Here is a 14,322-nt window from a genome sequence, read left to right on the forward strand (position 1 = left end):
ATGTACAAGAAGGGAAAATTGGCCAGATTTTCTGAAGAAAAGAACATTCACAGGAATCAAGAGGTGTCTAAAATGAGGTTTGATAACCACAGTGAATGAGATATATAGGGATCCCTGATATCAGAGGATTTTGACAAAGGAGTATTAACTGCTCTCAAGACAAATGTTAGAGCCTGAAAAGCAGAAGAAATCAGGAGTTCCTCCACTCATAATGGGTTTATCCTGATAAACCCTTCATAAATTGAAAGCATCAAAAAGTATATCATTATTATTATTTTTAAGTACTGAGGAATGAACCCAGAGGTGCTTTACTTCTGAGCTATATTCTGGGCCCTCTTTATTCTTTAATTTTGAGACAGAGTTGCTAAGTTGCCCAGGCTAGCTTTGAACTTGCAGTCCTTCTGCCTCAGCCTCCTGCATCTTTGGGATTACAGGCATGCTGCCACAATGCCTGACTTCAAAATTGTATTTAATCCATTTAACCTACGAACATCCTAGCTTACAACACAGCACACTGGAGTGTTGGTTGTTTCCTTTTGTGATCTCAAAACAGCTGCTACTGCTGTTCAGCATCATTGTGAGAGGATCATATTGCATGTTTTCCAGAGAAAACATCAAAACTCACAATTCAAAGTATGGTTTCTATTGAATGCGCATCACTTTTGCACCACTGAAAAGTCAAAAGATTTTAAATACATCAAAGGTATGCTGGGGACCTCCTTAGTTGAATAGGCAGCCTGAGGTCTGCTTGTTATGCTAAGTAAACAAATCGATGCATCAATGAAAGAGGTAAAATGAAAGATTTTTTTGTGGATGGCAATGTTCTGGAATTCTCAGAGTCTCTATGCAGGCTCCATGCTTGCCATCTGGTATGCCTGCATGAAATGCTTTCTAGTTCTAATGATTCCCCTCCCCTGCTTATCAGAGTAATTATAAAGTATTAAAAAACCTCTTGCTTGGGCTAGGATGTGGCTCAGTGGTAGACTGCTTGCCTAGCATACATGAGGCCCTGGGTTCCATCCCCAGCACCAAAACGACAAAAAATACCCAAACAAGCTAAAACACCAAAACAACAAAAAACCCTCTTGTACCTGTCAAGAGAATGCTGCATCTTAGAAATTCCCTGGTATACAAGGAACACTACCTGAATCCTGGATCACAGGGACACCCTTCAACTGGCCAATCTCAGAGGCAGGGCTGCCATGGCAGAGCTGGGGAGGTCTTGGCCTCCATCCTGGGTAAAGCTTTGCCTTCCTGCTCCAGCCTGAGGGGTTGTGGTCCTGAGCTTTTCCTCCAATGTCTGGTTTGTTTCAACACTGGAGTTAGGTCTGGTAGGCTCATGCTGTGAATTCACCCTGGCCAAGAAGTCCTGGCAAAGGGTCCTTGGGCTGAGGTGCAGAGGGGCAAGCCTGGAAAGGTCTGGGGTCCATAGGTGGTAGCAGCAGCAGCAGTTAACACTATGTAGACTCAGGGCCTTTTGCAGGAGACATTCCACTTGGGAGATCACACCATCTGATTTCTGTTGTGTGTGGTTGCTGCTTGAGGTAGGACGGAGATAGGATGTTGAATGGAGGCTGCTGCTGTGCTGTTCATTGGCACTGAAGACCAGAGCAGTGGGGCTCTTTCAGGGGCCTGACAGGGCCTCCAGAAACAGAAACATACCCCTGCTCTCTCCAAGGAAAAAGAAAACTCAAAGCAAACAAGACACACAAGAAGGAAAGGAGTGAACTAGCAAGCCACTAAGAGGCAGGGCCTGTCATCAGGCAGAGGCCCAAGGCAGGGAGGGTCCTGCCTGAAATCAGCGAACCACTGAGCAGCAGGGTCAAGAGCGGAACATCTCTCTTGGACCCCAGGCTTTCTGAGCATCCTAGTAGAGATCTTTCTCCTTTTAAAATCAAGCTAGTCCCTGGCATTTGTACAAAGACCGGGTCTCATCATAGTTCAGCAGCAAGGAAGCCTCACAGGGATGCTACCCAAACCCCGGCTGTCCCTGAGATGCCCTGCGGTGGTATCTCAGGGGTGTATCTGCTTTCCTTTTGGAGCTCCTTTGCCAGCAGAGATATTTTGCTTTCATCTCAGATGGGGCATTCTATGATGACAGCCTGTTCTTAAATGAAAATAGCAGGTGCTTGCACAGGCATGCAAACCTGGGTTAGCATGTCAATGTCAGCGAGGTAAGCAACAAAGGGTGGCCAGAGGGTGTGTCCAAGCCAGTTCCATGTGGCCTCAAGGTTCCTGTGTGCTTGAGGATCTCCCTTCCCTTTAGAGGGATGCCAGAGAGAATCAAGGTGGGGCTTGTCCTGGGCCCCTGCCTTCCAGGGTCCAGGGAGGGATGGTTGTGTTGAAGTGCACTGACTGCTGGCTTCTAGTGTCCCCAGCCTACATCATTGGTCAGAGAACAGAGAAACAAGTCAGAGCTGAGGCATTTTATTTACTCTTCAGTCAATGACCTCATTGGCCTTTTTCTCCCCTTCTGAATTTCATTAAAATGTTCTTTGTGTGGTCTGCATGTGACTGGCAGCAGTGGGCTCTTCCCGGAGAATTTAACAGCGAGGCCCCTGTAACTTCTCCTTGCCCCATGCTTCTCCCTTTGGAGAAGCCCTTTAAATGCTGTGCTCCCAGACTCTGCTCCCAGGGGTGGAATTTGATAACATTGATCCCTGGTGTTAATTCCCCTAATGCCTTCCTACCACACTTTCTCCTTTTAAAATCTGCTTTGGTCCCACATTTCCTTCCCAATCAACTGACACAGACAAGAGGCAGCTGCCCTTGCTGATTTAGATTTTTATTTTCAATCTAGCAGTGATTACATTTTCTAATACTGTCGAAGTTGGTACCTTTAGTTCATCCTTGTAGATATTTTCTTTGAAGCCCCTATGGCATTGTAATGTTTTCAATTTTTTTTTTGGGGGGGGTACCAGGGATTGAACCCAGGGGCACTTAACCACTGAGCCATATCCCCAGCCCTTTTTTTTTTTTTTTTTTAAATCATTACATATTTTATTTGGAAATGTTTACATAAGTACAGGGAAACTAATTTTTTGAGACAGTGGATGTTATTAGATTATCATCAGTTTATTATAAGAGACGAGGAAATTATTTACATGATGAAAGGTTTCAGCACTTCAGTGGAATGAGCAGCTTCATAGGACGCCATTTCAACAGCGATTTGTTTCAGTCTGCATACTTTCCAAGAATGTCACCATCTCTAAATAAGAAATAATCCTTGTCATCTAGAACTACTTTGGTGCCTCCATTCTCTGGGAGAACTTTATCTCCAACTTTCACACTAACTGGCAGAATCTCCCCACCCTTTCCTTTAGAGCCTGATCCCACAGCTACTACTGTCGCTTGCAATACTTTTCCTTGAGATTTTTCTGGAAGCATAATGCCTCCTTTGGTTACAGTTTCACATGCACTCCTTTCGACCAATACTCGGCCAAAAATTGGAAGAAACTTTCTAAGTGCTTGTCTGGCCGTGACTCATGCCACTGCAGCTCTGACTCTGCTCTCATGCCACCGCCGCAGAGACCCACAGTCCGGCCCTTGGAATACGTTAAAAGGCCTCCCCAGCCCTTTATTTTTATTATTATTATTATTTTTAGTTGTCAGTGGACCTGTATTTTATTTATTTATATGTGGTGCTGAGAATTGAACCCAGTGTCTCACACATGCTAGGCAAGCACTCTGCCACTAGCTACAGCCCCAGCCCCCCAGCCTTATTTTGTATTTTATTTAGAGACAGGGTCTCACTGAATTGCTTAGGGCCTCGCTAAATTGCTAAGGCTGGTTTTGAACTCGCAATCCTCCTGCCTCAGCCTCCCAAACTGCTGGGATTATAGATATGTGCCACCATTCCTGGCCGATTTTTCCCTCTTTATAGTTGTTAACTAAAATTGAATGCCTAACTACTGCAATACTGCTGCCTTCCCCTCCTTGTTTATTTATATGGTTTCTCCACTGGTCTTAACAATTCTTCCTGTCCTTTTAAACCAGGAGGATGACCTTACCCAACATGACAGGCTCTCCTGCATGGACCATGAGATGGGCAGGTGACATGTGCCCATCTCAATCTGTAGTGGAGGTGCCGACAACCATTGTGGCCTTGCTGTTTCTTTGATTGCTTGTTCTTTTGTGACACATTTGTTCTTCTCTCTGGTTTCTCTCATCATCTGATTCATAAATAAAATGTTCTGGAAGAATATTATGCTATTTGGTGGATGGCAGATAGGTAAGGGATGCAGGTAGTTTTTAGATTTCATTTCAGGGAAGGGCAATTGTGATAAGTATTCAAAAATGCAAAAACCTGAGCATGACATATTACCAAGCTACAGTCCCAGCCCACTGGCTCTTGGAGCTGTTCTCATGTCTCTGGTGTATGTCTCTTGCTGCGGTCTTGGATTATGGTTGGTTCCATCTCAAAAAACCCACATTTCCTAGCTTATTAAAGTTTAGCCAGCTCCCCATGAAGTGGGAATACTTTATAATTTTAAAAGGAAGTAATGGCACTTTTGGACAGAGAATAAAACAAATCTCTGGGCTTAGGGGAATGTAGATTTATGGGCTGGTAATGTGGCCATTGACTCCCTGCCTGCCTCTTCTAAATTGGCCTCAGAGTGACCCTAAAGAGGGCTGAGGATGTAGCTCCGTGGTAGCATGGCTTGCCTAACAAGGTTCTGGGTTCAATTCCCAGCACTCTAAAACCAACAAAAATGGAAAAACAACTAGAACAAGGATCATCTATGTGTGGATAGCCTGTGTGCCTATATTGCCAATCTGCAACATACCTTCCTCCAGTGCCTTGTACTGGGCTTGAGAGCTATGGCCCTGGTTCAAGTGTCCCAGGTTGCACAACTTCCACCCCCTCTTGCTCTTTCATATGCTTGGCTTCTATTGCCAGATTTCCCACCACACAGATGTGCCCTCCTTGGCCCAATAGGCAGCTTCCTCCTACCATTTATGCAACTGACAACTGGTTTGTGTTACCTTCTGGTCTTACTATACAAGACAGGTATTGGCTCCCCTGCTCCTTCTGGCCATTCAAGAGTAATCCTTCCTGACGGAGAAATTTTGGACTGGGTAGAGGGTAGTGAGGGGAGGGGAGTGGGTAAGGAGGTAGGAAAGATGGTGGAATGAGACAGACATCATTACCCTAAGTACATGTATGATTACACAAATGATGTGACCACATCATGTACAACCAGAGAAATGAAAAGTTGTGCTCCATTTGTGTACATTGAATCAAAATGCATGCTGCTGTCCCATATAAGCAGTTAGAACAAATAAAGAGTAATTCTTCCTAATTCCCAATCAGGTGCTTCTCTTATCTAATATTTTAATTGAGAAGGTCCTGACTTCTTGGGCTCAAGCCATTGCTTTGCCTTATCCTCAGGAACTGACTGCTGGTGTGTGCCACTGTGCCTGGCCCTTACCTAATATTTTGACTCTTTTTTCCCCAAGTTTGTGTTTAGAGCATTATTGTTCTAAATCCTTGAGCTGAAACTGCTGGGCTTCCTATCCTCGGGACCCAGACCAGCACATCACAGGCTGTAGTTCCCAACTGTGTCCAATCACCTGAGGGTGAATATCTTATACAAAGAATTCCCTTAAACTATTGTCTTTTGGAAGACGAAATTAAGAAACAGAATGAAGGAAGAATTTCCCCAAGCATCAGGGATTAAAGATGTTTTTCATTTCAAGCAAAAAAGATCTTGCCTATTTTCCATGTTTGTCTGCACCACTATAATGGTTCTCAAAGCCCATGAGAAACTTGATGGCCACTGAGTGTCTTATCTTCTCAGAATGGGAAAGTTGTTTTTAGATAAATTACTTTCCACGTTCCTGTTATCATCAAGCTTTTAAACTCACACTCTATGTATCACCATAGAAATATCACAAAGATACTGGACATAGGTCTTTTTGCCCTTTATATAGATGAAAAGCTCTCCCCTCTTTCTCAAACTTACAACTCCAGGGATTCTGTGAAGATGGAGGAAATCCTTGATGCAGCCGAGCCATTGGCTCTGCAGGTCTATGGCAGGAACTCAGTAAGTGTACGCTGAATTGATCTGAAAGCATATTAGTAAACTGAGGCGAGACCCATGGTTTCTTCCACTCAATGACTCGCAACTGAAATCGAACAGGGTCTCTTTCTCCTGGCTATCCATCTTTTCAAATTGGTGCTGGGGATTAAACCCAGGGCCTTATGCACACATCCCCAGCCCTCCTACCTACCATCTTAATATCACTATCCACAAAGGTGACACATCCAATGCACTGATCTCACAGCCCTACCACAACAAATTTCTGCTCCCCATATACAGTTCAGGTTTGTTTCTTCATTTAAATAATAAACAAACCTGAAAACGAGGCAGGTATCTGTTCAGTCTCCCCATCATGTCTGCTTCGTGTATGCAGCGGGTGTTCACCATGTGATCTCTACCCATCTACTGCAGCTCCTTCCCCCTAGTCCTATGGCCTCAGTCTTACCACTCCATCTCATCTCCTTGGTCCTTCCCTTTGCCCCGCCCAGCTAATGATATATATGAACAATGTCCTATTGCATCACTGAGGCCTCTCTCAGTGGTGGGCAGTTCTCATTTCCACTTCTTAGGAGGATCTTCCTCATCCTCACACACTTCACCCAAAAAGACATGTTATGGGGCATGACCTGTTTCTTCCTTTTTACCTATGAAATGAATGTCTTTAGCCATCCTTGGCCAGACTCAAAGAGTGAGGCTGTGTCCATCTCCACCTCCTTCTTCCCCTTGGCAAGCCCAGCCCCAATCCTCCATCTCCTCTTCCCTGATAGTGCCTTCCTCTTAGACTCACTCAGAGGTACCACTGTCCCCTCATAAAAACTCATTCCTTCACTGCTCCCTTTTGGATACCCTCACCCTGGGGCCTCAGAGGTGTGATTCCCTCCTTGCTTCCACCTCTCTGTGACCCGTTGCTTGGCTTTATTCTCTCCTCTCTCAGATGACCTGAAGTGACCTCTGCCCAGCTCTAAACACTTGGTTTTGATTAAATACAGCAGACAGTCCAGATGCTGGTCTACTGCCAACCAGAATTGGTATGCCATTACTAAGGAAGGAGCTCATTATCGGTAAAGTGGGGAAAACTGTGATTATCAGCTTTCTGTGAACAGACTGTGACTACTTTCTATTGGATTTGGACAACAACAAAGTGTTAACCCATCAAGGAGAAAGTGAATGTTATGTACCCTCAAGTGTTTCAAATGTCCCCTTGAAAACTTCCAGTTTAGGCTATATTTCCCTGAAGAAAGTTTTTGGATAGGTTTTCCTTTCTCAGATCTACAGAAAGCAGTTTCTTTAGTAAGTAGACATTTTAATGCTCTAACATTTAATGAAATTAAAAAAAAAAGCACTTAAGAAGACTTGCTGTTTACTGAATTCTTGCTTTGAGGTAAATCACTTGAAATATATTTTTATAATCTTTACCACATACAAGGCAATTTTGGTTCTGCTTCATAGCTGATGGTCTGCCATGGAGAGACTGAAGCACAAACAAGTAGGAATGAGCAACCCAAAGCAGAGGGTCAGGCTGAGAACCTGGTTTAGGGGCCTGTGTTTTTTCCTACAATACTACATCAAAAACATTTCCCACCAGGGCACATGCCTATAATCCCAGCAATTTGGGAGGCTGATGCAGGAGGTTCACAAGTTCCAGGCCACCTTCAGTAACTTAACAAGACCCTGTCTCAAAATGAAAAAGGGAGGGGGATGTAGTTCAGTGGCAATCTGGGTTCAATCACCAGTACCAAATAAACAACAACTAAAAATTTCTGTCTTGTGAATAAGTCACTGCATAATGCTCAATACTGACATGAATCAAAATGTCTAAGACTCACTAATACAGTTATAACTTCTTGGTCTGAAAAAAGAGCTGCCCCCATACTAGGACTGCTGAAGATAAGGGTGGGAGGCATACAAAGAGAGGACGTGGGGAACACCTTCCTCTCCCCCATTTATACCTAAGGAAATGTAGAGGACTAAAATTAAAACCCCTTTTTGACTCTAGAGAACCAGCTTATGATCCTATCACTAATTGACATAAGCAAAGGTCAAAGGAGGAAGGCCGGCTTACTTGCTGTAATTAAGGCCTAGACGATTTCATACTTTCACATGTAAAACTGCAATTAAACTATACATGCACAGTACTGTTATTTTGGTAACACAGGGACACAATTTAATGATTCTAAGGATTTTTTTTTGTAGATTTTTTTTTTTACAAGTCAGGTGCCATAAACATTCAAATAATCCATCTTTTAAAAAGTACGTTTACAACATCAAAAGAATTAAGATGAAATATAAACCTTTCTACTTACAATTTTTATACAGATTAACCAAATCACAAATACCACAAATAAATGTTAAGTTGTAGCAATATAATGAATAAACATTCAGATTCTTAATAAAATCTTTCTTTAACATTTTTTTAAACTTACCATTATACTAAATAATCTATGCAGAGTTTTGGGGTACAATACCAAGAAGGCACCAACAGTACAAAGCAGATACAAAGCAGTTTCAGAACTTTCTGGAGTGCTCTACACGGATAAACAGCACAAAAAGGCAACAAGCTTAAGCTAAACCTGGTATAACCCTAGAGAATTCACTCAGAATTCACTCTGGATTCCCAGTTGTTGCTGATCCATCATGTCGAGTTGGATGACAGTAAGAGAAACCACATCCTTACTCCACTCTTACATGCTTCTCATCTGCACTATAGGAGTATCTTGTTTCAATACCAGCATAACAATTTTAAAGCACAAATGCTTTAAAAATGTGTAAGCAAAAGGATTGCTCAGATTTTCAAAACCACTACATTTACAAAAATATTTCCCTTAAACTTGGGATTGCTCCAAAACATTGATTTACAAATATAAAAGTATTATGGAAGGACCCAAAGCATGTGCATATGTATGTGTGTATTAACATACAGTTATCATACTATATAAAAGTTAATTAAAAAACCATATTAACATAAAAGCAAATAAAGATCAAAGTCTCCTCTGAATGGGCTGAATATTATGTGGCATGTGGGTGGTTTACCTTCATGATTCCTCAGAAACAACTACTGGTGAGCCATGTATAGTTTACTGAAGCTAACAGTTTTCTCCACACCCACTGCCTCTGCCTGAAAACAGCAGAAATGAGTGTGAACATACCACACCTGCACACAGAACATGATGATATTTGTTTACCCAGATTCCACTGTGGTCTGTGTTTCTTTGTAAGCTCTAAAGACTGTCAGGGCAGAGTCTTCATAATTGGTTCTCACATCTATCCCAAAGGCTTACTGGCTGGCTGTTTCATACCAAACAGAACGTCTTGGAATGTTTCAATGGGAATTTTTTGCTTACATTTTAGACACCAAAAAAGACATCCATCGGAAAGCTTATCTGAGCATGCTAATAATGGAGGCATTCAGCATCACCAATATGAATTGAGATGACATAATCTGTACATATTTAGAAATATAAAACCAAAATGATGTGTCTGTTATACATAATAACTTGTAGTTTCACAGGTACCTTGGTTATAACAATTCTCTGACCTGTTAAACTACATTTCACATGATATTAATGAAAAGTATACCACTTGTGGCTACAGTAATTCAACAATGCAGTGAGTGGTTTCATGCCAATCTGATTCCACAGTACCAACAAAGAGGATGGCAAAGAGCTTGTAGCCCCTAGATATTAGCAGCCAAGGCTAGTTTTTCTACCTAGAAGATTGCAAATTAAACTAATAATATTAACATTGCATTAAAAAAGTACAAAGAAATGAGTAATAAAACTGCCAATGCTCTTTTTAAAATGAAAACTGACTTATTTATCAATATATCAAATAACAGTCAAATCTCTGTATCCTGTCAATGCTGCATGGACCATGACATGGCAGCTCTGAGTATGTAAGTGAAAAGTTAGTTATGTATTTTTAGGGCAAGAATCAAGATGTGATTCTTATTTCTAAGGATGAGTCAGCCATCTTTCTTTAGTCACATGAGGTGTGTCAGCATACTTGGCCAGGTGGCATGCACCATGTGGTGCTGGGCAGCTCTTCCCAGCACTTGGCTGTGCTAGCAACAGCTCTGGGGCATATAGGCAAGCCCCTTTTTGGAGGGAACCAGAGATTCCAACCTGAGATGTCTGGCTTTTGTCCCCAGGGTTTGACAGACTTTTTTGAGACTTAATATTTGAACAAAGAAACATGTCAGAATTATCTGCTGTGCAGAGGGAAAAAGGCCCTTTGTAAGCCACCTCATGTAAACTGAAGTGTGGGGCAATGCCTAGGGTGGGGAAGTGAGGCCCATGGGCACTTCTATTTGGAGCACAAACAGAACCTGTTTTGTCCATTCAGACACACTGATCCAGAGGAAATCAACACTGAATCTTAACATGAATGTGAAGATAAAGATGTACATTTATTTCCATGAATTACAAGTGCATTGCTGTTCATATTAGCAGGCAGTCTTTATATAACCCATTCTCCATTGCTGTCAAAAATAAAAGAAAAAAAGAAAAATAGGACAGCTGAGAGACGAAAAGCAAAAAATAGAATTATTTTCCCTAAATGATCTGCTGGATAGCATTTTCCGTGGAACACAACTCAGAGGTAACAATAGATTTTTCATTTCAATCATAGGCATGTGGCACTTGGACAGTCATCTCTGCACAGAAAGCTGTAACAGTCATGCGAGGGTACAGTAATTATTGAACAAGGCAAATTTCTCACCACAGAGAGCAGTGGGGGAGTCAGGAGGCACCGCACTGGGACAGAACACCGAGTCAACTCCACAGTACACAGTGGCAGAACAAATACTTAAAGAGATTAGGAAAATATGGAGAGCTCTGAACATGACTTAATGCTAGCTTCAGCTTCTTCTGATGGTCTTAACTCAGCAGTATCAGAAATATTTAAAGAGTACTTGACGACAGAACAGTGCTTCATGTCATGAGCTCATGAAGGCTTTATTACAAATTGTTATATTGTAGGTTGAAAAATAAACTTGAGATGCTGACATGCTATAGAAGGAAAAAGAATTGTACACTTTCTCATTAAAGTTGCAGTGTTCCTCTCTGCTAAATCCTCCAGCATTGAATGTGGTTACTGAAATAGTTCAGGGTATATATGCACCGGGTATGTGGAATTCCATCGTGGATCAGCCTGCTCACTACTTCTCCAGAAACATTCCACAGTACTGTCACCTTTTGTGTCTCATCAAATGCTGAGCACAGCTGCCATTTAAAATCTTTTTATGTAGGTTTAGCAAACAGTAAGTACTGCATGTAATACATTTTGACAAGTGTTATACCTCTATAATTGTTATAAGTAACCACAGTAAATCTGCAGAATGACATTGCTGGGTGCAGTACTTCCTTTCTATTTAGAATGACTGAATTTTCTAAAAGCTGGGCAAATAGCACATACCTTAAATATGTTAGTAACTAACATGATATTAGAAAAGACACTGACAAGTGCTCCCAAAGGATTCCCGAGACAGAAGCACTTGCTGTAGGCTGCAATGTCATCCAAGGTATTTCCATAAGCTCTGGGGGAAAGTTACAGTCAACAGATGAAGTGCAAATTTGGGGCTGTCACTGACTTAAAGTGCCCTAGGTAGTAGCCTTCCCTATCATAAAGATGCCAGTGACTAGAGCCAATGTGGAAAGACTCTTGCTCTGGTGAGGCTGCATAGGTCAGTCAGCAGGGCATCATGTAGAAAGGATTCAGGAGTGGGAGGAACCACTGCATCTTTCAAATCAGAAAGCGATTAGTGACTAAAGCAACGGTAAGCAGTACGTGCATTGGAAGTACATACTGCTGCCAGTCACCGGTGGGTGACACACACAGGGGTGGCCAGGAGGAATTCTCTGGACTGAAGGAATTCTTTGAAAGCATAAAAGCCACAACTACCAGAAACCGCCCCTCCGAACGGCTCAAAGGAGTCAAACTGAATAAGCCATGACAGGCTGGAGACAGGACCAGGGGCCAAGAACTGGAAAGAAGAACATCGATGTCTGAGCACGTCCAGTCCTCTGATCCCTTGTCCTATAAAAACACAAATAAACCTGGGAGTTAGGACTGAATTATGTTAAATCAACATCAGCAGCATTACAAAATGGAGAAGTGAAAAAAATGAACATTAACACGTCATCGTCAGCATCATGAAACAAAAGTAAAAAAAGCAAAAGGGGGAAAATTACTACAAAAAAATCACTTAATTTACACATTTGTGGGCATGTGTAGCACATGGCAATTTTGAAGGGGCTGGTGCTCTGCCCAGACTTCAACAGCACCTTTCTCAGACAGTTCTCAGAGGCTTTTTTTCATAACAATCATAGGAAAGGCACTGACATACACAGTCAGGTTGGCTTCAGTGTTCCTGGGATGCCCTTTAGTAACCACATGGCATCCATCCAAAGTCAAAAAAGTTTAAGGGTCTTTGTAAAGTAATGTGTCTATTTCTATGCAAAAAAGAGGCTTGGCCCTCTCTCTGTCTCCTATTCTTATTAAGCCTCTTTTTTCTCTGAATGACCAGGTAGAATTAAGTCAACTGCACTGACAACAGAGTTTGTGTTGTTATTAATGCTCAAATTTTCTCTGAAAGCTAAACCTGGTGCTGGTGGACAGCAGGGGTGGGATTCTGGAAAAGTAAGCTGGGGCTGGTTCCCAGAGGGTCGGAACATGAATATCTAGCAGAGGGCTAGGGATGTAGCTAGGTGGTAGAGCACTTGTCTAGCTTGTGTGAGGCCCCAGGTTCTACCCTCAGCACTGCTATGGCTTTCACTTGCCATTTAGGAGTTAGGGCATGAAGGATGGGTGTCATGGTCCAACTAAGGACAAGGAAATGGACTGAGGGGGAAGTGGCTCTTGCTGTTTAGAGGTACACATCTTAAGTTGCAGCCAAACCTACTGGCTCCCCTAAGTTAAAGATGCCCTAAGATGCTTTTACCTTCCAGGAAACCACAGGGAGATGAGATTGATAGTCCCGAGTAATTAATTTCTGAGAAAGTTTGTATCACTAACAGGCAGAAGAGAAAGAAAGATGAGTATTTCATCTTCACAGTCTCATGGCAGGGGACTGAGGAGATGGGTCTAATTGAGGATGAGGCATGTCACAGGTACTGACTTCATATACCTTTGAGACTGGTAACTGAGAACATTTCCACAAGCAAAATACAATGAAATACTCTGATCCTTTAAGACCCCACACAAATACTGGCCCTAGCAAGGGGGGGGGGGGTCCCTTGAGAACTTCCTCTACCAAAAAAAGGTCCCCAGTGTGCACGTTTTCCAGTTTTTTCTAGCTTCAGCAAAGTAGGTGATCAGCACCTCTATATAACTTCCCTGTGTCTTCTACCTGGCAGGCTTTCTGATTTGGAGCTTTTTATCTCACGTCTATAAGGAAAGGAACTCAGGAACATGTTCCTTAGTGTTGTGAACAAGTCCCAAGACCTCTCTAGGGAACAAGGTTAGCGGGAGGCAGTGTTGATCGATCATAAGAAAATGGCATCTTGGGCTGGGGTTGTGGCTCAGCGGTAGAGCACTCGCCTCTCACATGTGAGACCCTGGGTTCAATCCTCAGCACCACATAAAAATAAATAAACAAAGATATTAAAAAAAAAAAAAAAAAAAAAAGAAAATGGCATCTTAAGTCTACAATGCCTGAATCCTCTGCTTAGTTTTGCACTGATGTATAATCTTTTATATATATATATATATATATATTTATATATATTTAGTTATAGGTGGACACAATACCTTTATTTTATTTTTATGTGGTGCTGAGGATCAAACCCAGTGCCTCACATGTGCTAGGCCAGCGCTCTACCACTGAGCCACAACCCCAGCCCTGATCTACAATCCTGAGCAAAACCCTTAGGTACTCTAATCTTTTATATCCTTAATCATAGACCTGCAGTGTGTGCTGACTTCAGAGAGTGCTGCTGTGACCACTAATGAAATGCTTATGAAAAGAACCTGGCTGGTAGGTTACAGATTTCCTAGTCCCACCTTCCCTGCTGGATTCATTTTTATATTCCAGATGACTAAACTATAAGTCAGTCTAGATGTTGAAAACTTCCTTTGAAATACATGAAGAAAATGGATTGATGGGTAGATGGAGGAACATATTAAGGGGGAAACCAAGCATAGTAAAACAACTGCAGATAGCCCAGTGTGGTGGTGCATGCCTGTAATCCCAGTGGCTCAGGAAGCTGAGAAAGGAGTATTGCGAGTTCAAAGCCAGCCTCAGCAAAAACGAGGCACTAAGCAACTCAGTGAGACCCTATCT

At 42.3% G+C, this 14,322-nt stretch overlaps 2 protein-coding genes across 2 annotated transcripts in view; both read right to left on the reverse strand.

The window, feature by feature from the left end:
* Positions 1–254: 254 nt before the first annotated feature.
* LOC131423280 (10 kDa heat shock protein, mitochondrial-like) lies at positions 255–4,059 on the reverse strand. The gene is made up of 2 exons (XM_058571803.1): positions 4,011–4,059; positions 255–3,482 (listed from the first exon to the last, which is right to left on the reverse strand). The coding sequence occupies exons 1-2, from the start codon at positions 4,057–4,059 to the stop codon at positions 3,175–3,177; spliced, it is 357 nt and encodes a 118-aa protein (XP_058427786.1). The 3' UTR covers positions 255–3,174.
* A 6,371-nt stretch (positions 4,060–10,430) lies between these two features.
* Mapk1 (mitogen-activated protein kinase 1) overlaps positions 10,431–14,322 on the reverse strand; it is an 84,400-nt gene continuing 80,508 nt past the window's right edge. The window contains exon 9 of the mRNA XM_046421134.1: positions 10,431–12,077. The gene's annotated coding sequence lies outside the window, so the exon portion shown is untranslated. The remainder of the gene's footprint in view (positions 12,078–14,322) is intronic.

Source organism: Marmota monax, unplaced genomic scaffold (genome assembly GCF_021218885.2).
Source record: "Marmota monax isolate L192 unplaced genomic scaffold, Marmota_monax_Labrador192_F-V1.1 WCK01_AAM20220418_F8-fsc00157, whole genome shotgun sequence".
Classification (NCBI taxonomy): Eukaryota; Metazoa; Chordata; class Mammalia; order Rodentia; family Sciuridae; genus Marmota; species Marmota monax.